The sequence below is a fragment of the Rhipicephalus microplus genome, unplaced genomic scaffold, assembly GCF_043290135.1.
Source record: "Rhipicephalus microplus isolate Deutch F79 unplaced genomic scaffold, USDA_Rmic scaffold_15, whole genome shotgun sequence".
In the NCBI taxonomy this organism is placed as follows: domain Eukaryota; kingdom Metazoa; phylum Arthropoda; class Arachnida; order Ixodida; family Ixodidae; genus Rhipicephalus; species Rhipicephalus microplus.
Window position 1 is genome coordinate 16,174,214 of NW_027464588.1, and position 24,518 is coordinate 16,198,731.

At 43.8% G+C, this 24,518-nt stretch overlaps 2 protein-coding genes across 2 annotated transcripts; one reads left to right on the top strand and one right to left on the bottom strand.

Moving 5' to 3' along the window:
* The first annotated feature begins 9,493 nt into the window (after positions 1–9,493).
* LOC142784640 (uncharacterized) lies at positions 9,494–10,659 on the top strand. The gene is made up of 2 exons (XM_075883068.1): positions 9,494–9,707; positions 9,805–10,659. The coding sequence occupies exons 1-2, from the start codon at positions 9,500–9,502 to the stop codon at positions 10,065–10,067; spliced, it is 471 nt and encodes a 156-aa protein (XP_075739183.1). The 5' UTR covers positions 9,494–9,499; the 3' UTR covers positions 10,068–10,659.
* A 999-nt stretch (positions 10,660–11,658) lies between these two features.
* On the bottom strand, positions 11,659–15,369 carry LOC142784789 (tetraspanin-33-like). Its single transcript, XM_075883288.1, has 2 exons — positions 15,256–15,369; positions 11,659–12,000 (listed from the first exon to the last, which is right to left on the bottom strand). Exons 1-2 carry the CDS (start codon positions 15,367–15,369, stop codon positions 11,659–11,661), a joined length of 456 nt encoding a protein of 151 aa, XP_075739403.1.
* Between the last annotated feature and the right edge of the window lie 9,149 nt (positions 15,370–24,518).

Sequence of the window (24,518 nt, forward strand, 5' to 3'; positions counted from 1 at the left end):
TGTGCAATTTATCTAGCCCAGTGCCTCCTGCTTCAGGGATTTCCTGTGAGCACAAAAAATGCATGATTTTAATCGTTGCTGCAGTGTTTTGCAAGTTGTCACCGTTAAAGCACATCATATTTTTCGCATAATGCTCGCTGCAACTAGCAAGTTTCGATGACTCAAAATGCTGTTCAGGTCTGATGTAGCAAACATTTTAAGCTCGTCCTCGTGACCATGAAATATTGGTTTATTAAATAATGGAAGGCAGAGTTGGTATCAGTTGATTTACAGTGTGAAAATGAAAAGTGCGAAGGACCGTGCCTCGCAAGTAAGCCCCGAGAGAATGAGCAGAGAAGTAGCAGATGAGGATGCTCATGCGCTGCATTTCCAAATCTCACCAGCACTAATGCTTGACGGACTGCTGGCCACGCACTAGCGTGTTTTTTCTGAAACAGGACTTTGGCCCTGTAAGCAAGTTCTTGAAGGGCATAAGTAAAACATAGAATGGGCCCCCTAAATGCACCCATCCTCGAATCATTGGGCTTATGAATTAGTGCCCTTTTCAAAATACAACTATTCTGAGCTATAAATTGTGACAGAACAGTGCACGAAGTTTAAAAATGGGAAAAAAGTCTTTAAATGTCCCCTTTATACATAGTGTTCTTGTGATGTCACTTCTGCCGTTGTCGCCCTCTCCCGCCATGCCCGGGTAACTCCCTGGGTACCTACGGCAGTTCACGAGCTGCAGTGCGGTTTGTTGGGGGCTCGTCATCGGTTGCTGTGAACGATGTGGAAGCATTGTGGTTTTTTGTTGTCCTACTTTAACGAGCTCATTGGATTAGGAAGGCCTCGCTCGTTCACTCGATACAAGACCAGATAATCAAGATGTGTGACACATATACCAGCCACGGCGTACACCGGCTGCCCGCCACAACCTATGAGAGCCTATTATCTTGCTTTCACTACAAATTGCCGGGCCCAAAAACAAGTGAAAGCTCAAAATCTCTCGAGCCGCAATTTTAAGAGTGGATGTGCGAAGCGCAGCTGCTCCCATCGAAAACTAGTCGTGCAGAGCTAGGCAAGTTTACAAGAGATATAATATTATGAATATATTGTCACGGCCTACGCCACCAAAGTAGCAATGCCCCCCCCCCCCCAAGTGTTTTAAACAGTGCTGATGTTGAGCTTGAGCCTCTTTGATCGCAATTTGTGGAAATAGTCGAGGAAAATATTATACAAGGCAGATAGCGACATTGCATGGTGTGTGCCGCGGTAATGCCAGTCATCACTTTATTTTTCGCGTATGCTTTAACACACTTTTCACTTTGTATTTTGCTTTTGTTGTACACTAATGTACAGTGGAGTCACTGAACATGATAGAGACCGTGTATAAAATTAATTGACTAATTAAAAAAAATCCTCACGCCCAACTTAAACCGATCGGCTATACTTCAAAGTGAACTAATATTGTTTCCCATTCTTTATAGTTGGTTTCAATGCAATACCAAATCTCCGCGATCGCCATCACGATTTTAACCGCCTTCCTCGCCATCATGATTTTAACTGCGGACAAGTTTGTATGTACAGTATCTTGGTAAGCTATATCTGTTTGCAGGTAAATACTTGGCTATGGCACTTACCCGTAATGAAGTTGCACCTGAAGATGCAAATATTGCAAAGTTTCTTCAAGTAGCTTTTGTTAATCTGCACCAGCCAAATACGCTGGTACTTTTAGGAAAATCGGAATGTGCGTTCTCAATTTCAGGTTATAACTTTCAGCGAAGAAACACCTTAAGCTCTGCTCCCTCTGCGTGGACTACTAAATCAACTTGCCTCACTAGCAGCTCATAATTTCTCAAACTTGCATCGTGAGGCAAAACTAAACGGGTGCAAGCACGAGGAGACAACATGGCAGTTGTAGGCGATAGATTCGGTTGGTGCCCGGGCATGTTGGTGGCGCATTTTGGAAGTGACGAAAAGGCGCTGCGAGATGCACGTGCACACTTTGTATAGTTGCTGTATTGGACAGCAAACTTTTTTTCTTATCTGAGCAGTTTTACCAAAGGAAGCTTCATCATATGGCGTGATAAATGAAGCGAATCCACAGGTTGAACCACATCACAGCCTCGCTGTGCTTTTGTACTTTTTTTAGCTCGCAAAATTTATTTGTACATATAAGTGACAACTTGCCAGTAATAAGGCAGCACTTGTTTCTTTACCATATGATCATCTCCGGTGTGCTGCTGCCTCAATACTTCAAATTCTAAGCATTTACACCATTGTATGCTAACTTTTCCTTCAAAGTGAGACAAGCCACATGTGTATCGTAGATCAAGAAGCATGCCAGTTTTACGTACTTGCAAGGTAAACATCAGAAATGCACAGTTGATCAAAAATACTAGTTTAATGGTGCATCTACATAGCAGAGCACCTGTGGCACTTCGGGAACAAGATAATGCCACATATGTTACAAGAGATAATTAAAAAAGACAGGGGACGTTCCGTGAAAAAAATAGAAACAAAAATAAAATGGCACGTGGCAGCGAGCGAAGGCGGCAAGGGGGGGGGGGGAGCCCGTGGGACTTTGGCGGATGAACGTAAGGTGTGTGTTTAATATGTGGAAGAAAAAAAAACAAAATTTTGGCCGACTAAAATGAGGGTGACTTAGTGAGTGCGCTCATGACGAGAGTAAACACGGTTATTATTATTATTTTTTTTTTCAAATCTCTTTTGAAAGCCACAAAAAATCTGTATGTGGTGCAGCCTAACAGAAGGTTCGTGAAGGCAAATTATGAATTCGTCGTTGTACAAAGGCCTATATTTTTTTTTTTTCATGCGCACCATCCCCGCCGCGGTGGTCTAGTGGCTAAGGTACTCGGCTGCTGACCCGCAGGGCGCGGGTTCGAATCCCGGCTGCGGCGGCTGCATTTCCGATGGAGGCGGGAATGTTGTAGGCCCGTGTGCTCAGATTTAGGTGCACGTTAAAGAACCCCAGGTGGTCTAGATTTCCGGAGCCCTCCACTACGGCGTCTATCATAATCATATAGTGGTTTTGGGACGTTAAACCCCACATATCAATCAATCAATCATGTGCACCATAAATAGTGCTCAAAATTTAATTGCATATGTTGTTTTCATCCTCGCTGTATTCCGTGCTGTTTATGATGTAAAAAAAAAAAGTAGCACGCTGAAGTGGTGCTGCTTTTGGGTAACAGTTGAAAATTGCGGGGTGCATGAATGTGGAATACTGCCGCTTACACTCAAATCACTCTTGTGGTCACCTCCCACTGTTTGCAGCATGTGTTGTGTATACACAGCTGCATATTTCCTAGCTAGAAAAATTTGGTTTTAGGTGTTTCACACCATTTTCCATGTAACTATTCCACAATTGCACACACTGATCAGCAGGCTTTCAATTGCGCTGAAGGACACAGGTGCCATAAAATTCATAGTCGATTCTTTCAAGAAACCGTATGTAAAGGCTGAAGCTTCATGCGTACATACACACACACATACCATATTGTTTTTTGTACTTTATGAAAGCTGCGAAGGTCTCATGTGCCTCCAAGCGTAACCTGTCTTAATTATTCTCCATCACCGCAAAAGTTTTGTGAGTTTCAAATAAAAGTACTTTGCGCATGGCCACTTTTGGGTAATTTTTTTGTGTAGGTGTTATTTGAGCAGCCTACAGTGTTTACTTTATAAGCCTGTATGTATATGTTGCATTATAAGGATGCAGAATGTGTGTAGCTGTACAATATAGATGAAGTGTAAAAATTAAGTGTGTCTATTGTAGTGTTCTTGCAACCAATCTTACCCCCGTATTCTAGAACGTCCCTCCACTCAACGCTTCACCTTCACTTGAGATGGCTGATGGGAGCGCCGTCTCTAAGCAGAGAAAATTGCTGCATGTCAGCAATAATCTGCTGTGATTCTCGAGTAGCGCAGCGTCGCTTTCAAACGAGCAGCGGCACAGTGCTCAACTCTGTCAAGTGAAGGGTGAAAGTCGAGTCGGGGAGCGTTTATGAATATGGGGGTTAGTTTTGTTGTCTTGTTAACCTGCCATTAACACTGGATTGATGCTACTTTGCTCTAGCTGTACAGTGCTCTCCAAGGCTCAAGGAGGCACCGCACGGGGAAGGCTCGGAGCAAACCATGCGTGAGTTTCCTTTCATTTTTACACTATGCACGTATTAAGTGATAGACTTTACTGTATGCTATTTGTATTGTGCAAGTTTTTGGGGACATACAACTTCCAACACTTATATGTTCTGACGAAAATCACGCAAGAATGAGAGAAGCTTGTGCAAAAATTATGCAAGAGTGTAAGAAGCTTTTGCAGAAGTCTGTGAAATGAAGTTTTGAAATTTCGTGGCAATGTGTCATTGTACAGTGGTCAACAGTCTTGCTCAGCATGCTTGACTGCAGGGCTCCCGGCTGCACAGGCGCATCTACGGAGTGCCTGATGCATGATGGGCCAAATGTCAGCCTGCACACTGGTGCCTCTTATCCCCGTTTGTCTGTTACATCAGTGTCTCTTGTAAAGGGGATCAACTGTGCTACCTTTTTTTTTTCGAATGTAATGAGCTCTTTTTCCAGATTATTGTTGTTTTAAGGTAGAGCCTCACATTTCTATCAAATACTGAAGATTCTATTTTTCCTTCTATGAAGTCACTCCTTGTGTTACAATAGAGTGAACACTGTTTTGAGAAAAGCTACTTTATGGAGTTAACTCTCTCCATATTGACTTAACACACAGAATTGGTGAAAACTACACTCCATTCCAGCTGCATTAGCAATAATATTCATTTGCATACTTCTGTTTCTTTTGTTTGTTTGTTGGCTGGAGGTTTGGAGTATAGGGTGGCCAGGGGGCACTGTGTAGTCTTTCTTCATCTTCCCAATTTTGTGAACATCAATTGATAGCCATATGGAAAGCAGCCAGCATGCTGAAACAGCGGTGCAAGCATGCAAGATGTTCTCCATTGCATGCAGTCAGTTGCTGTGAGCAACCTACTGCATACAATTAACTGCGAGTGGTGAACTAACGCTGCACTATGTGTGCCTCCTGGAAAGCTGCAATGGTAAAGTGCCACAATCGTATAGTAACATGGATAACATCGCAATTTGTTTGTTGAATAATTTTGCAACAGAATCAATGGAGTTTTGGATAAATTTATGTATCTGCCTGGTTCATCAAAGCTACAGAGTCAAATGCGGTATATACTCGCGTATTATGTGTACTTTTTTTGTCAATCCGGTCATGTGCGAAGCTAGTAGGAATCGCTGGCCTAAAAGCTCAACTGGGAATATATGTTGCAGGCGCTGTCACAGCTGTCTCAAAGCGGATAGTCATTTGTTTGCTAAGCCTGTCCAAATGCCCCCATTTTCTTGAAGTTCTTCCGAACAGTGCTCACAAAAACCAGTTCCCACGACAGGGTTATGCCAGAGAACATAAGTACTCTCCAATAATTGTCGGGAACCCAACGTAAAGTAAGATGCAGACAAGGAAGCGCGACGCCAACACAGTGCTGTGTGTGTCGCCCTTCATGTGTGTGTGTGTCCATTCCTTGTCCCAGTCTTCTATTGCGTTGTGTTCCCTCCGATATCTAACCAACACACCCAAGCTTCTATGCTAAGTGTTATTCAACGCACTCTTCTGCTGGCTCCCATACTGAATATTGCATGTTGAAGAACTCCACGCTGATGTGCTTAGCGGTAGCACGGTTTCAGTTTTCTTCGGTAAGCTTTATAACAGCAATCTGCCTCGTATATAATTATTGTAGCCTATCACAAGGAACGTTAAAAGCGCAATGGCCAGATGGCGAAACCGAAAAAAAAAAATGAGTGCGAAAACCTGCCTCATCTAGTTGATGTGACAGGTCCTTGCATGCGTTCAACATCTGTGCTGTGTCTCGGGAATACATTCTTGCCGTGGAAGAGGTGGGAAGATAGGAGGCAAACCTTTAGGCATTTCGGACTACACGTAAACAGGTTTCAGTTTTCAAGTTCGATATTCTAGGGAAAGCATAAAAGTTCATGGAAGAAGGGACCTTGCACTCAGTCCATTTTGTGTAAGACTGCACTCGCCTGCTCGACAAGAGATGTGCCTGACCAGAGCATCATGAAGTCAAATGTGTCTGTGTGTGTGCTGGCAAGGTGGCTCGGGCTGGTTGGGGAAGGCAAAGTATGCGAGCAAAAAGTTTCTTGTAGTAAAGCAGGCTGGCTAATTATACTGGTGAGCAAATTACGTGAGGATGCAAATTGTGCGAGTAAATATGGTATGTACTCTTGTATGTTTCAGCTCTATTGCTACGGATCCTGCGGATCCAACTTGGCATCCGGCAGCAACAAAGAGAGGTTCTGCAGGAGGTGCGACTGCTGAAGCACAAGGTACGGCTCTTGTCCGTGCCTCAGCACGCCCAGCCAGCACAGCGCCCCTCTGACCTTCCCCGGCTGCCTGCTGGTACAATTGGAGAAGTGGAGGCAGCAGAGGCAGCTGTGCAGAGTAAAGCTGTGGCTGCGGCTTTGGTGTATATTTCTTGATTTTTAATATGCCTATGTAACATGCAGAAATTTAGTACTGCTTTAAGATACTGTGTTTCGGGAAACAAACTAGTCAGGTTATCTCATGAACCACTGTACTACAGTCGAATATGAATAATTCGTACTCAAAGAGGCCAGAAAATTTGTTCAAATTAAAAGAGGTTCAAAATAATGAAAGTTACCATAATTACTTGAATCTAACACGCACCTTTTTTCCGGTTAAGAGAGTTCATAAATCGCATGTGCGTTGGAATCGAGTACGAAAAAAAAATGAATATGGTCATTCTATTGCCATCGCCACTTACAAAAGGGCCGCCCCCTACGTGCGTCGGCATGGCGCGTCGGTCATTTCTGCCTATGTGTTTCCCATGCGCGGCACTTCATACGTGTGCTGAGGAGTTCGTCATCTTGTAGTACATTAGCATCGACGACATGGTAGGGCCGACTCCAAAAACTCGACGAGTGCACCACAATGCTGCTTCTAAAAGAAAAGTCGTCGCGTGTGCCGGAACGGACAGAAATCGGGCCGCATCGCGGTCATTCGGAGTTCCCGAAACGTGCGTGCGGGACTGGCGGAAACAAAAGCAGAATATTGTCGACAGCAAAGGTTCACGCAAAGGCTTCAGTGGACCACAGCAGGGTCGGTTTCCACAAATTGAAGAGCTGCTCGGCGAGTATGTGATTAAGCAGTGAGCGGCACAGCGGCCCGTGACGACAGAACTGCTCCAAGTGCAGGCTATGCAGTTAGCCTTAGAAAAAGGGCTAATGCAGAGCCATTTTAAAGCGAGCAGGTGCTGGCTAACGAACTTTATGAAGAGAAAAGGCTTTTCTCTCCGAAGGCGAACGGGCATATGCCGGAAGTTGCCGGAGGAGTACGAAGAAAAGCTTCAGAGTCTTCAGAGGTTCCTCCTAAACTTGCGGCACAACAACGGCTACCTGCTTGGGCAAATCGGGGATGCCGATCACACGCCTCTTTACTTCGACATGCCTGGCACCACAACCGTCTAGGAGAAGGGGGCGAAGCAAGTTTGTGTGCTGACATCGGGCCACGGTAAAACTAGAGTGACAGCAATGCTCTGTTGCACGTCAGATAGGCATAAGCTTCCCCCGTACTTCATATTTAAACAGAAGACGCTCTCAAAAAGAGTCGTTTTCGCGAGTGGTGTGATCAAGCGGGCCAACGAGAAAAAAGGGTGCGCGTTGCAACCGATGTCTTAGTTTTTTTTTTTTTTTTGTCGTGGAAACCGGGCGCGCGTTACAATCGAGGGCGCGGTAGAATAGAGTAAATACGGTAAACGAGCGGAGGGCTCACCATGCAGTGATGCATGTGCATGGAGAAGTTTTATTCACAAATTACAGGACATCCGTCATTAATTAAAGTAGTCAATACATGTCTGTACACGTTGGCCTTGCAACGAGTCAAGTTTTGCGTGCAGTTTGCAAAGCATTTGTACTTCGGCTTCAGTATTCTCCTGGCAAAAGAAGTTGCGCGCGGCAATGTCCAGTGCTGACACTCTTCGAAGACAACTGTGTTTCCACTGTTACCATCTGCGCTGCAGCCGGAGCGTGGCCAGCACATGATGAGAATGGAGGAGCGTCTCCACCTGAAGAGAAGCAGATCGGCATTCGAGAGAGAAACACTCCGCGGCAGCTTTTTTTTTTTTTCTCTCTTCATGCGCGGTGTTGAAAGGAGAAGAGTCTCTACATAGCAGGAACGAAAAACAGGGAAGCGTGACACCGGCGCGTTGCAGATCGGCATGAGAGAGCCAACTCTCTGCGACAGCTTTTTTTCCCCTCTTTCTCTTCATGCGCAGTGTTAAGAGGAGAAGGGTCTCTACGTACATGGCAGGGACGGAAAAAGCCGAAGCGGGGCACAGGAATGTCGCAGATTGGCATTTGGCAAACATTCCACCGCAGTATTTTCTTTCCTTTTCTTCATTTTCTTCTTCAAGCACAGCGATGAGGTGTCTGAAGTGCCACCGCAGGATTGGGCGGGATGCTGAGAGCATTTCCGGAGCGCGGTATAGCTTTGATACGACCACAGCGTCAGTTCAAATTAAGTGTGTTGGAATTAATGAGATTCGACTGTATTTACTATAGTCTGTGAAGTCCGAGTGAACGGTCCTAACCTAGCAGACAATGTAGGCGGCATCGTGTGTTTGATGGGCAGTGACTAGCAATAGCCTGCTTAAAACAGACATTCAGTAATTTTGTTCATTTATCACCCTATTTCGTGTCCGCTGCGGCTCTCTCTACTTTGAGCTACAGTTCACCCTGCCTTGTGTTAGCCGATTTCTTACTTTTTTAAAAATCTAACAAATACGCACCCAATTTCGCAGTGTGAAGAAAAATGCACCTTTGTTTATTGTGATGATATTTCTATAGCGACATGCCTCTTTGTTGGCTATCACAGAAAAATATAAACAGCAAATGGTGCGACCATCTAGTGCGACCTTTATTTTTCTATCAGTTTCATCTATGACCAAGATTTGGTCGCTCTAAGGTTGCCTCTTAGTACGCCTTGATCATGTTCATTTATCTTGTTGTGCTCTGCTTACAATGCATTGATTGAAAACATGTCCAAGCTTCTTTTTGAATTCCACATATTTTATCGTTTTTCACCTGTAGAAGCTACTCCTGGTCAACATTCAGGCAAAGACATTGTAACCTCGAAGAAACGTGTATTGGAATGAGCACTGTACAAAGTAATTATACTATTTCATAGCTAGAATCAATATTTATCAAGTGTTATAACAGTGTTGTATTTGATTTCATAACAGCGAAACTGCATTCAGAGAAGAACTCTGAAAGGTTCTCACACTGAGTGTGAGAGGGCTGATGTGGAAACCATTTTAGGTCAAGTGAGTTGAAGTTAGCATAAAAAAACAATGAAATGTTGTGATGCCCAAAAATTCAAGTTGTTGTTTTCAGTGTCCTCTTCTTGCAGATTTTTATCATGGAAAACATTTCGATGTGCTGTTGCGTTTACCCCATCTATGCTTCTTGCATTTTTTTACAGCGCAAGCACCTCCTGCAGATTGGGGGACGTGGCCTCCGAGAAATTGGTGTGAATGCCATGAAGGCTGTATTGGCACATGACGTGCAAGTGCTGTACAGCCTTCATGGCAGAAAAGGGAAAAGGGCCTTTGTGAACCTGAGGCTCTGTAGATTAGTGACAAGTTAGACTTGTTCATTGTTTTATGTGTGTTTACCCTTGTGTATTCTCTGTACTGCAGTGCTTCATGTGTACTATGGTATTTCTGTTCTTGTATGCAGATGTCATCTGCCAAAAAGCAGGGTGCGACCAGGCGGAGGCCCTCAACTTTATTAAGAGGTGGCTGCCAGGGTCTGGTGATCGCTGTGGGGGCAGGAAGCGGCGCTTCAGAGAAGCATTTGTTGTGGAGCAGCCCGATGATCCCCACTCTCAGAGTGCAGATGATCGGCTGCTCGCGGCAGCTGGCTTCCTGCCCAGCCACAGCGGCCAGGTCCTTGACAGCACCACTGTCACTGTGCCCCCAACGCAACCTGACCTGCAGTAGAGCGGGCCTTTTTTAGTTGTGTATATATATTTTTCAATGTATACATTTTTTGTTGTACCAAATAAATAAAAAAAACAAAGAATAAATAGTCTGCAGACTGTCGGTGGTGCACTGTTCGGCTAGCTTATGCTGATCCGGAAGCACCATCACCATGTTTTAGTTGCAAAAAAATGCTCTAAACTATGAATATTCTCGATTACCATGTGGGGGACATATGTGGGGATTGCAAGTGGGGGACATACGCTTTCAACATTTACTTCCTAACGACTTTTTTCGATCTGCTGTACCAAATACCAGTACCAAATAAAGCACTCACTATTGCAAAAGATAAATTGGTAAAAAAATAAACTACACTTCTAGTGTTAGCAAAGGGAATGAGGTATAAAAGATGAAATAGATCGAGTAACTGCTTTCAGTTCTCAGCATTCAATTTTCTGTTGCCCCAAGTATACAGGGCTGCAAAGCTACAAGAGCGGGTCATCGAGGCATATTGTTTAAATCTTCCGGTAAGAAAAATTCCCTACTAATAATGGTTACATAATGGCAAGCCAATCAGTAGCCAATATTCGTCGTGCAGGAAACATCGGTGTAATAACGGCATTTGATTGGCTGCAATGTGGCCCTGGATTGTTTCAATGTCGGTCGTACATCCGTAGCCAATATTCGTCGTGCAGCAAACATCGGCGTAAAAATGGCATGTGATTGGCTGAAATATGGCCCAATGTTGGCCGAACATTGGCAGTTTTGTCGGCAATACGATGGGCCTTTGTCGGCCCAATGTTGGTTGCATACTGGCTAAAACATCGGCAAAACGTCGGCCCATCATTGGCTTGAACGTCGGCCCGACATTGGAAGAAGTTGCACTTCCGACGTCGGCCCGACGTCGGTGCCGATGTTAGCCGATGTTGGTCCAACGGCGGCGTGCTGCCTGGGACTCAAAGTAAACTCTCCGCAGCTTGCGAGCTTCATCCCATTCGTTGATGTTGGCAACTCGATCGAAGTGGTCAAGCCAGTCATCAACATCATCATAAATGTTCCTATGAAATGAGCGTGGTGTTTGCGGCGCATGAAAAATATGCGGGAGAAAAGAACAGGCGTCATTTGTTTGACTCGCTTAGCTGGTAGTTGAAGTTGCCATCTCGTCCTGAGAGAGAGGACCGTATTCGGGAGATAGTCCTCGCAGGCGACGACTGCTTCTTGCCGTGGAAGCTGTAGCTGTCTCCAAGTAGCTCGGTTTGTCGGCTGAAGATCCGCAGCCGAGGCACATTTACCCCACACCTCCACCAGTGCCACGAACGAAATAACAGACAGCGATGAATCGACATCTTGCTCGCGCCCAGACCAGGAAGCAAAAGTCCTCTTCTTTCTCTATTTCAAGCGATTTCACACGCTACAGTACAGTTATGGCTCATACCCATTACCTGTGAATATATATATATATATATATATATATATATATATATATATATATATATATATATATATATATATACGACAGCGAAATGTTTCTGACGTTTTTTTCGTTCTAGAACGCTTATTCATTATGCTCCATTTTGAGCGTCAGTGTCTTGGTGCTTATTTCTAGTGAGTTCTAAAGGTCCCCTTTCTTACCTGGCACGAAGTAAACGAGAACACCGAGGACAAAGTTGATGACAATAAGAATGGTAAGTGCAAAGGAGTACACTCTGAGCAGGAAGGTGTTCTCCCGCAGTGCCCCGACGCAGCCGCACGAGCTGATGGTGAACAGCGCAAGCCCGACTAGGAAGAGCAGCACCTCCATATGTGTTAGCAGCATTCCCGAGATATCCAGGCGTTCCAGTACGTGCTCCTCTTCCCTATCCCACGAATCCATGAACATTCTCAATGCAGCCCAGATGAGGGATATGCCCACAAACCACAGGAGAAGGTTGAGAAGAAGCAGCGGGCATCGCACCTGTAAGTGCGACAGCGAGAACAACTTTGCACTAACTAGCATGCTCCCTCTAACAAGTTGTTTTTGAAATGCCTCCAAAATTATCTGAAATTGCAGGAGGCAAGTGGTGGCTTTATTCCTTCAAGAAGATGTTTTGGGGCAGCACTGGCAGACATGTGAAGTTGGGCGATGTCGCAAGCCATCCTGTCACTGCCACTATAGTCTACACCAGTAGACTTGAGGCAATGAAAAGATGAAGTAGCCACTGCCAACAGTTTGCCGCAGTAATTTAAAACTGAACTGATCATTTTTTAGACAGCAGAGCAAGTTTCCGCTAGCAATTTAAACCGACCAACGAAATCTAATCTTTCATAGATTACAGAGCAAGTGTCTGCTAGCAATTTAAACCGACCAACGAAATCTAACTTATTTGAGCGGTTCTTACATTACACGCGTGTCAGGATTATCATGTTTGCACCAGTCGTGTATTTCGTTATTTACTGACGTCACATAACACTCAATTTGGTTAGTGTGGAGCTATCAAAACGACTTCAAGCACGTCATGAAGGGCTCAATGTACTCCAATGTAGCGTTGAAGCGCGCGCACGTTGGGATCAGCAGCGGTACCTTAGCAAAACGTGAGCAGTCTATAGTCTGACGCCAGGCACGACCAGCGTCTGTCGGCGCGGCCTGACGGCAACTGGCGCGAAATGCGACATGCTGCATTTCGCGACAATGCGTCAGCCAGACAAAACTATGTCTCCCTATTTTTGTTACCGAGGGACGCCGGATGCACTGAAATGCGCATGCGTCAAAGAAACACAACGCGGCACGCGCCTGCGAGTATATGGCAGGACCGGCGCCTGGCGTGCACCAACGCCGGCTTGACACGACAAAATGAACGCCAGTGAGCACCCGCATCGCGTCACGTCGAAATGTATATGCGCCTCGACTGTAGCATGCCGTCATGTTCTCACATGACACGCATCTCATGACTATCATGTTTACAGCAGTCACATACCTTCGTCATCAATTGGGTCACATAATACCAAATTTGGCATACGTGAAGCTAGCGAATTAGCCACAAGTACATCATCAGTGTGGCATGTAGTCATGTTCTTACATGACACGCATCTCGTGATTATCATGTTTGGATGTGTCATTTACCAATGTCGTCCGTTCACGCCGCGTAATACCAAAATTGGTACATGTGAAGCTAGCTTAATGGCCGCGAGCACATCATGAGCGTAGAATGTAGCCATGTTCTTACATGACACACATCTCATGTTTATCGTGTTTGCACCAGTATGATACCTTCGTCATTCATTCACGTGCCGTAATACCAGATTTGGTATACCTGAAGCTAGCGAAACGGCCACCAGCGCGTCATGAGCCTGGCAAGTAGTCATGCTGTTACATGACACGCGTCTCATGATTATCAAGTTCGCACCAGTGACATATACTCTTCATTCGTTCACGTACTGCAATACGAAATTTGGTATATTTGGCGCTAGCGAAACGGCCGCGAGCGCATCATGAGTGTGGCATGTAGCCATGTTCTTGCATGACACGCATCTCGTGATTATCTTGTTTGGATGTGTCATTTACCAATGTCGTCCGTTCGCGCCGCGTAATACCATAATTGGTACATGTGGAGCTAGCTTAATGGCCGCGAGCACATCATGAGCGTAGAATATAGCCATGTTCTTACATGACACACATCTCATGTTTATCATGTTTGCACCAGTATGATACCTTCGTCATTCATTCACGTGCCGTAATACCAGATTTGGTATACCTGAAGCTAGCGAAACGGCCACCAGCGCGTCATGAGCCTGGCAAGTAGTCATATTGTTACATGACACGCGTCTCATGATTATCAATTTCGCACCAGTCACATATCATCTTCATCCATTCTCGTACTGCGATATGAAATTTGGTATAATTGGCACTAGCGAAACGGCCGCGAGCGCATCATGAGTGTGGCATGTAGCCATGTTGTCACATGACACGTATGTCATGATTTTTATGTTATAATCTGTCACTTGTGTTCGCCATGCAATTACGCTTTACCATACTAGCTTTCCAGCATGCCATGGGAACGAAACCTCTGCAAGAGCTGCCGGACTATGAAATGTAAATCATGACATTCATGTCATACATATCATGATTTTCTCATTATAATTAGTCAAATATGTTCTTCATGCAGTCATGGTATGCCATACCAAGTTTGGTATCGACGGCCAGGAGAGCTAAAACTCGTAGGAGGCTAGATAGATAGATAGATAGATAGATAGATAGACAGACAGACAGACAGACAGACAGACAGACAAACAGACAGACAGACAGACAGACAGACAGACAGACAGACAGACAGACAGACAGATAGATAGATAGATAGATTAGATAGATAGATAGATAGATAGATAGATAGATAGATAGATAGATAGATAGATAGATAGATAGATAGATAGATAGATAGATAGATAGATAGATAGGGAGATAGGGAGATAGACTGAAAGTGCCCACAGTTCACTAAAAGCAGTTTGTGTTTAAAACAAGTTTTCGTATAAATTAAAAAAAAACAACTTTGGCCGTCTATCATACAGATCCTAAAATTCATATTACTAATGAAATACTTAGTTTTACGTGTGAAAGGCACGATATAATGCACGTCATTTGGCGCACTTCAAAATAATTAGAGCCACTGTAAGTTCGTCTCTTCCTAAACTATTATTCTAAAATACCAGCGCAGGCTTTCTCTCTGCGTCATATTACCGTCCATGTGCTCATATCATACCCCAGCTGGTCAAGCAACCCATGCTCCCGTGCTTACAAAAACTACGCCATTCCTGCTTATCCATCATTCTGGTACTCACTTACGACTCATTCTGAATAGGAGGGTGGGAAAACACGGACACCCGCAATAAATCATGAAACCTACAAGCTCTGACTGTTCAGTGCCTTATATTCTTCGTAATTCTCAAAGGAAATATTCTATGGGCGTTATTGTAGAAGGTACCCAATATCAATGCGGAATGCGTGTGAAAATATTTGTAAGGAATTCTGAGAATTTCTAGCTATTGATTTCGTCTCTGCCAATAAAGCAGACGCTCTGTTACTTCCTAATACGCACACACTGCTTTGCGAAAAGGTGCGCTGCTGAATGAGCAGCACGACGGGTCGCTCATTAACCAATGTTTATCTTTCAACGTCTGCAACTTCTTGTACGTAAGCTTGCTATGTGAGCAGGTTGTGTACATCACATAAGCTCACCGCTGGATTGACGTCAAGCAGGACCGTCTCCTCCTTCTCTAGGCTGCACACCGACACTGGCTGTCTCAGCGAGCTGGTGCATTCACTTAATCGACCTCTTGATTGTTCAGACATGAGGCTGAGAACGTCAGTGAATGTCCGCTTTGCAGCTCAAAAAGCGCTTGCACGTAACAAGAGTTTTCAGTTACACCAACTAATGATCGCCTTCTTCTGCATGTTCACGTTCTTTTGTGGCTAATACCCAATGTGGGAGATGGGCAAAGAATTGGGGGGTCTTACTAAATCTTATGGAGTTGTTATCCTTGTTGGTGTTATTTTTTTTTCTACACAAGCTTTGTACCCAATGGAGGGGATTGGCCAATTATAAGGGAATTCTTCAAATCTTCCCTGCATTGTTTAATTCCAAGGAACGATAGTGTAAAGGCCTTCCCAGAATGAAGACCTTGTCTTTTTCTATAATGCGTGCAACTTGATGGAGACAAGGGCCCATTACCAATACTTGTTTCTTTCCACTATTCACTTTACGGATGTTTTAGTTTTTTAAGAACAACACCGAACAATGCACTATATTTTAATCAAATCTTTCCTTCATTCGTAATGAGTTAGAAAATAATTTTTATGTGGTCATTCGTGCTATTACTTCAGTTTGATTTTTTAAGACTACTTACAATCTCATCAGTGATGCTTACAGCAGTTGGTCAAAATGGCGTGAAAACAATAAAGCACTCACTCACACCATTTCACCATCTGGCCTAATGTTCTTGAAAAAAAGAAGAAACATAACGACAAATCGCTTTTGTAAATCTAAAATTGTGAAAGTAAAAAGAGGAGGATAAACTCAAGAAATCGAAAATTGATGACAAGTTTACACCTGCCTCCCCCGAAATTTTGAATTACAGGTGAGAAAGAAAGAGTTGAACACATATAAGTGACTGAGTCTCCTCATACATCTACTGCCAAAATGATTCGTAATGCAATGCAATTATCAGTGCTTCGATTGTAAGCGAAACGCAGATTTCCTAATTATTTCTATTAGAGGGAACTCTGTGGCAGTCGTTGTTCAGCCATATTGCGAATAATTGCTTTCTGAATAAAGAATATTGGACAGCGCGTGGATTCCTGTCGGATTCGTACTTGAATATTAGAACATTGGTTATGTTTCAATACTCGCCATAGACGAGTAAATAGACAGCTGAATGGACGGCAGCCATTTTAAGTCCCACTCCAATTATCTCGTAGAAGGCAAATAGACAGCTCCGAGAAGACCGCATCGTAGACAAATACGATGCAGGCTACTTTTCTGTCTAAACAAGATGGCGACTCAACAATTCACTCAGATATGTCAGATCTCGCCGTAATGGTCATCTGCACACAAGTAGACACTTCATCACATAATCAATGTGACTAACGTTTGTTTTTTTCAATTTGAACACAAAATAAGCCATAAAAACAATCTTTAGATTTGCATATTTTAGCTGTTTTTTTTCGCGGCGCGAGGTGGCGCCTTGTCGCGTAGAAGCCGGCTTTCCTCAGAGAGGAAAACCAGGCAATGGTAGAGCGTATATCAAACGACATTCAGGAGTTAGCAGGAGAGTGCGAGATAATTATACTAGGTGTTATGAATGCGCACATAGAAGATATAGATGGGTATACTAACCCAACAGGCAAATTGATCATGGCTATGTGTGAAAGGCATGATTTGTTCATTTTCAACAGTACCGGGAAGTGTGAAGGGCAAATAACGCGGGCAGTAGGAAGGCTGCAGTCGACGATAGATTACGTACTGATGTCACATAGGATGTATGATATGCTCAGGGGAATGTACATAGGTGAAGGTGCTCCAGAAGTCTGGGTAGTAATCTCAAACATATCAAACTAAGTTTCAAAGAGCAGTGAAAGTGGGAAGGAGATAAATTGAGCAACTACAGGAAAATTGTTATTCAGAAAGGCAAATAGATATAGCTACTAAACAAATTGAGAAAGTAATCACTGACGATAATAAATCAGTGTGGACATACACGAATCTAATTAGACTGTTTGAGCTAGAGCTTGCAAAGACACGTGACAAGTCACCCCGGAAAAGAAGACACAAACCCAAAAGTTGGTGGGATGAGGAAGTTAAGAGAGCCATACCAAAACGTCAGGAAGCCTCTAGGGAACACAGACATGCTAAGCAGTGGGGTGAACTGATATATGATCTTCAAAGAAAATGGGAAACCTTTCGAAGCTTTCGAATGGATGCAACGCTTAGGATCAATGAAAATATTAGAAGAAAGGGAGCTCAGTGGCTCGCAGAAGTACATAAAAAAGATAAGAAAGCAGCTGCGAAGTTTTGGAACCATCTAAACTTCCTAAGAAATGAGACGAGCCTATAGCAGAGGTTTATAAATACAGCTCAAGATGCTAGGCTAGAAGGGGACCAAGCTATTGAATATATTAGAACAAGAGTGACAGAAAAATTTCAAGCAAAGAAGTGCTTTAGGCACCACAATAGACAAGGATAAATCGAGTGGCGCAATGGCTCCATTTTCACAATGAGAGTGGGAAAGGGTTGAGAAGAGGGTTCCTAGTAGTAAATCAACAGGCCCAGATGGCATTCCAATCAGGCTGATAAAGACAATATGTCCGAAGTCTAAACAGGCTTTGAGAGAGGCAGTGAGCAAAAAAATGATCAATCGTGAAGTCCCCGATGCACGGAAACTTAGCTGGATGAGCATGATCTATAAAAAAAGGGGGGACAAAGCTGACTTAAACAACTACCGTCCAATAACAGTGACATCAGTGGTCTACAGGCTGGCGATGCACATTATAACGGCAAGACTGCAGGCATGCATAGAGGATGAGGGGTGCTGGGGGAACTGCAGATCGGGTTTCGGAAACACAGGAAGTTAGAAGACAATTTGTCCTCACTGACGCAGTGCATCGAAATAGCAGAAAAGAAATACAGGCCCCTGTGGCTAGCATTTTTAGTTTTCAAGGGAGCGTACGATAGCGTGCTTCAAGAGGAACTGTGGGGAATACTATACACACCAGGGGTGAAAGATGTAGTCACTCATCTTATCAAGGATATATTTAAAGGTAACAAGGTAATTATAAAGTGGGAAAAACAGGTACCCAAGCCTACAGAGTTAAAACGGGGGCTTAGGCAGGGGTCTCCCCTGTCACCCTTATTATTCATAATGTACCTACAAGGATTAGAGGCCAAATTAGAGGGAAGTGGACTGGGCTTTAACCTCTCTTCCGTCAAACAAGGAAAACTCATTGAACAGGCACTACCAGCATTGATGTACGAAGATGATATAGTGCTAACGGCTGACAACAAGAACGATTTGCGGAGATTGGTGGACATCTGCGGTAATGAGAGATGTAGGTCAGATTTCAGATGCAGTAAAGAAAAATCAGCAGTCATGACATTTAATTACAATGAACGTAGTTAGCTTAGAATAATGGGGGTCACGCTAGAGATTACAGGTAAATACAAATATCTTGGCGTATGGATATGCAATGAGGCCGAGTACCTAAGGGAACACGAAATATACCTGACGACTAAAAGTAAGAGCAATGCAGCGGTAATGAAAAACAGGGCACTGTGAAATTACAATAGGTATGATGTTGTAAGAGGAATATGGAAAGGGGTCATGGTTTCTTGTCTGACGTTCGGCAATGTGGTCTTGTGCATGAGATCAGAAGTTCAAGCAAGATTGAAAATTAAGCAACGTGGAACAGGTAGGCTTGCCTTAGAAGCTCACGGGAATAGACCAAATCAGAGAGTACAAGGTGATATGAGTGGACATCATTTGAGGGCAGGGAGGCTGTCAACAAGATAAAATTTGAGAAGCGATTTAGAGAAATGGGGGACGAGCGTTGGGCTAGGAAGGAATTCAGCTACTTGTACAATGAAGAAGGTCGATACGAAATGGAGGAAGCGAACCAGAAAATTGACTAGTAAATACTTAAAAAACAGCAGGGGGCCAAACCAAGAATTATCGGTAAAGAAGAAGGTGAAGGAATCTGAGACCGATATGTGGAGAATTGTCATGATTAAGAAGTCCGCACTAGAAATCTATCAAACATTTAAGCAGGAAATGGCCAAGAAAAGGATCTATGATAATACTCGGGGTAGTTATCTACTGCTTGAGGCCAGGACGGGAGTATTGCGAACCAAGAAATATCGGGACAAATACGAAGGGGTAGACTCGGTATGCAGTGCGTGTGGAGATGAAGAGGAAAGGACCGAACACTTGATAATGTTCTGTGAAGGGCTTCATTCTTTAGTTCAGGATGATGGCGCAGAGTTTTTCACAGCACTGGGGTTTAGGGACAGGGAGGGCAAGATCAGGGAGGGCAGGACTTTAAGCGGGTAGAAATAACTAGAAGGAGGTTATCTGATTGGTGGCTAAAGTCAAGGCACGAGTGAAAATGAAACACTTCACTGCAAAGTACGAATCCTTAACCTCATTATTTAAAGGAACAAAGATAAATATAGTTTTTCGTTCATTAAGTATTACGGCTTGGTTCGCTTGCCACCACCCGATATAAAGGGTACAGCCATATCCATCCATCCATCCATCCATCCATCCATCCATCCATCCATCCATCCATCCATCCATCCATCCATCCATCCATCCATCCATCCATCCATACATACATACATACATACATCCGTCCGTCCGTCCTTCCGTCCGCCCGTCCGTCCATCCATCCGTCCGTCCATCCATCCATCCATCCATCCATCCATCCATCCATCCATCCATCCATCCATCCATCCATCCATCCATCCATCCATCCATCCATCCATCCATCCATCTATCCATCCATCCATCCATCCATCCATCCTTCCATCCATCCATCCATCCATCCATCCATCCATCCATCCATCCATCCATCCATCCATCCATCCATCCATCCATCCATCCATCCATCCATCCATCCATCCATCTATCGGACGGACGGACATATGGATGTCCGTTCGTCCGTCCGTTTGTCCATCAATCCATCCAAACATGTTCCATTTCTCGAACACCATGTGCTCGATACTGTCTTCTAAGCTGTCTGCATGGACGGTTTAAGTGCTCTCTAAGAATTTGAACACAGCCAATATTCTGGGTTTTTTGTTTTAGGGCTCCGGTTCTAGATAAGCGCTTGGCCTGGGGTGGACGTATTTATATGTGTGAGTTCAAACGCAGCAGAACTCAAAATGTTTGGTTTCGTTGTTGACACAGCCGCTTAAACATTTAAAATTTCCTTCCTTTCATGATCAGGTTCTGCCATGCTCGAAAATTATGTACGCTACCTCAGCATTGCAGCTAAGATCTCTGCTTTCCCTTTCGCTCATGTTCGTCCATGTTTGCATGTTTATTTCTACGACACATTTTACGAGGAATTGTGTCGTGCCTAGGTGTAATGATATTCACAAGGCACAGGTAGCGAGATATGTATACTAAGAGCGTAACTGCAAAGACTGAAATCACCGGGGTCATCTGATAAAGCCACGTTCGTACCACTGATCTTAAGATACATTTATCGCATGTTGATTTTTTTGGCGTCATGTGTAAGCCCAAATTTGACGTGTTTAGGCGTTACAGAACGCACGGCACAGTGCTTGTATCGAATTAAATGTTATTCGAAGCTGGATTGCCCTTAAATTGCGAGGTGTTGCACGCCGAAAAAACAGAATCATCTTTTTCAATGTACCCGCAGTTCGTTTGAGGAGCTTGCAAATTTTCTGAAGCGAGGTTTGATTGACGAAAAAAGCTTGCCAGGTCCTAAACTTTCAGAAAACCGTGCATAATCATCGACAAAACATGGCTTAAGCACTTTCGGTGGCGGACGGCTCTCTTCACAAAACATTTTTAGAATCAGCGCAGCAATTAGTGAGGGCTGGTGGCGGCGTTTTTCGAAGTGCCACCTAGGCAGAGCCTGACGTCTATGGCCGCCGTAGAGCGAGCTTGGACCAACCATAGCGGGATCGTAGAGCTCTACTGTTAGACTATAGAGTTATCTCGGGCTGCCCGAGAAGCTGGCTCATCTTGTATAAAACCACAGATCCAGTCTTTTTCATCGACACAGCCGCGTCACAATATCTGTTTTGAATTAAGTAGAGCTGAGCTATGTTGTAGTTTAGTGAATTATTATTTAAACGCAAGGCCAGTTTTTGACTGGTGTGTATTTAGAATAATACAAACAATGAGCAAGTTTATCGAATTAGCAAAATCTAAAATACATATGTGACAAATTCATGACCCAGTGGCCTACTCGCCGGCATTAGAAAAAATATCTTTGCCTAAGCAATCAGGTTGACACATTTAACTTCCAACCGAACTAAGATGCGCTATGTATTCAAAGCTGGCGCAGAGAACGCTTAATAGCGCTATGTTAGTGTTAAAAAGTGCATTTTATTTCGAAGCGAGTAAGTTGTACCGAAGCAGTCAGGACACTTCGACAATAAGGTGCTATGCGCTTGACGTACGAGAAAACATCGGAAACACATACAATAATTCTTGCCTTAAAAGCACATTCATCTGCCCTAACGATGATCGACGATCATTTAGACATTGTGTAAATGAGTGATTATTTTCCAACAGGTGCTGGTAAAGTGATCCATTTCATAAATCACTTAGTGTCAGAAAACGCAATACAGCGATGCCAATATCTTATTTCGTTGTCTTGGTGACATTTATTATCGTGTTAAAATATCATCGTCAAAAAATTAACTTCAGTATTATAAATATTTTTTTCCGCTGCATACATCTTGAAGCGGTGCTTCTAGCTTTACTTTAACGTTTGAACGCATTGAAAAGCGTTTAGTAGGCACAATGTTTTTTTTCTTTGATCTTCTAGCTCAAATGAATGATTTTCTACGTGCAATGATGCACTTTCTTCCACTGATGACCGAAATGAAATAAAACCTTGAAAGATTCCGCTTTCTGCATTCGCTCACGGGCATCGATCAAGAGAAAACGTTTTTTTTTCACAATCAAGTCATTATGTTCGCAAAAAAACGTACAGAAGGTATCCCTACATCTAGAAAAGAGCATTTAAGATCCCAACAGACAAAATGATCTATGCACTCAATCGCCTTTATGTAATACTAAATTCGAGTGATTTCTTTGCGTATGGCAATACGGCAAGCATCCTTGGCTTCTATCTATCTATCTATCTATCTATCTATCTATCTATCTATCTATCTATCTATCTATCTATCTATCTATCTATCTATCTATCTATCTATCTATCTATCTATCTATCTATCTATCTATCTATCTATCTATCCGCCTACATTTGGCTGCGGCGGCGAGCACCCCATTACCTTGGGTTAAGCCAAAAGTTGCATGTGAGGGTAGGAGGGTTTCACAAATACGACTTGCTGGTCATGAACAATATTAGGCTACTATGCTATCGCGAAGTTGTCAAACACTTCTCGCTAGACAATGACACACACCCGCGGGCGTGTACATGCCACAGGTGATTGACACTTTATATCTACCTAGGAGTGGCGAAAACACACATGAGTAGTTTGAACGGGTGAGCTTCAAGGAAAAGCTGACATTGGCTTCGTTGGAGCGGCGAATGTAAAGAAATAATGTCCGGCTCCCAGCAGATATGGAACCGCAGTATTTTGCTTGGCAAAATGTATTCTACTACAGATAGATCATAATCTTCGAGAAGCGTGAATTGGGGATGCAGGGATGACTACCTATATTTTTTACCAATACATATGTACTCCAACGAAACAGCCCTCACATGGCGTTAAGATCAGTTGCAGTTAAACGCATTGCGCCGAAAGTGATTGAGAGTTTAAATTAACCAAAATGTGGCATGAACAGACAATAGGTTTACTTCGAGAGCGTTAAGAAAATTCAGTGCAGCTTCACGAAGTGAATGGAAACTTATGGGTGAAGGAATAGGTCCCAAAATTCATGATGTCTTTGTTGAAGACCCCGACTAGTAAAAAGGACGAACAGATAGACGGACCGATGGACAGGCAGACTTAAGCACGGGTGCACGGACGGTAGGACGCTCGAATGAAGAGACGAACAGATGGGCCGACGGACAGATGGATGAACGGACGAAGAGAGCGGGTGGTCATCTGTTGCGCTGTCATATGCCATATAGATAATTACACGCAAAGTCAGTTGTTTACACTTATGTTCTCGTTTGTGTGTGTGGGGGGGGGGGGCTGAGGAGCTTCGCCCCTAGAGGCTGGAACCAGCAGCAAGGGCGGAACGTGTGCACAGAGGGATTATCATTGTCTCAGTGGGGATCCAGCCCCACATTCTGCGTTGCGACCAAGTATTCTACAACAAAGCGATGCTTTGTAGACCGTATCAGCTTTCCGCTTGTCATCAATTTTGTTCTGGTTCATCTCTTGTCCGTGGCGCATACCCACGGTGGGGGATTGGCCAAGAATTGAGTGTTTTTATAAAATACTAGGCAGTTTAAGAATAATCTAGTATATATAATAGAAAGATTTCCGATGACTTAGATAATTGTGGTGCTTAGTCTAGTGCATATATATATATATATATATATATATATATATATATATATATATATATATATATATATATATATATATATATACTAGAAAAAAATTTCTTTTCAATGAGCTCAATACTCTGATTTTTATACGTTTATAATCTTGTAGACACGTTAGGATAATATTTTAGGATAATTTGTCAACTGACTAGTTTCATCAATATTGCCGCGCGCTTGATCTGCCAGCGCAAAAGAGGCAGACGAAGTGGCAGTTCCCCTCGTGCCATTGTTCTGTTTTTGGCTGCGCTGAGCCGACCGCTCTTCGGACTTTTGTGAGGACGCCTTAAAAACGTCTCCTGTCTTTTTAACGTGACATTTTAATGGTGGAGGTGCGGGGTAACCTCACCTATGCAACAGACTCCTTCTAGCAGCCGGAACGTGACCCAAAACCCAGAGCTTACGCCGGTACACCGTTTCAGTCGGAGGATTCGAGGACTGTCCCCCGAGTTTGTGTCTCACAGTACAAGTACGTCGACTGGTATGGAGAATACTGTTGCTGTCACCGCTTCCCCTGCCGCTGGAGCCGCCGCTGCTCCAACCGCTGCACCCGCAGCTGCACCCACTCATTACACGCTGCAAAAACCACGTGTTCCGAGTCCCTTCCGTGGTGGCCTCTATGAAGATGTGGAAGATTGGCTGGCTGAGTACGAGTACGTAGCGGATTTCAACGGGTGGGACGAAGTAGCGAAGCTCAAGAATGTGTACTTTAGTCTTCTGGATGGTGC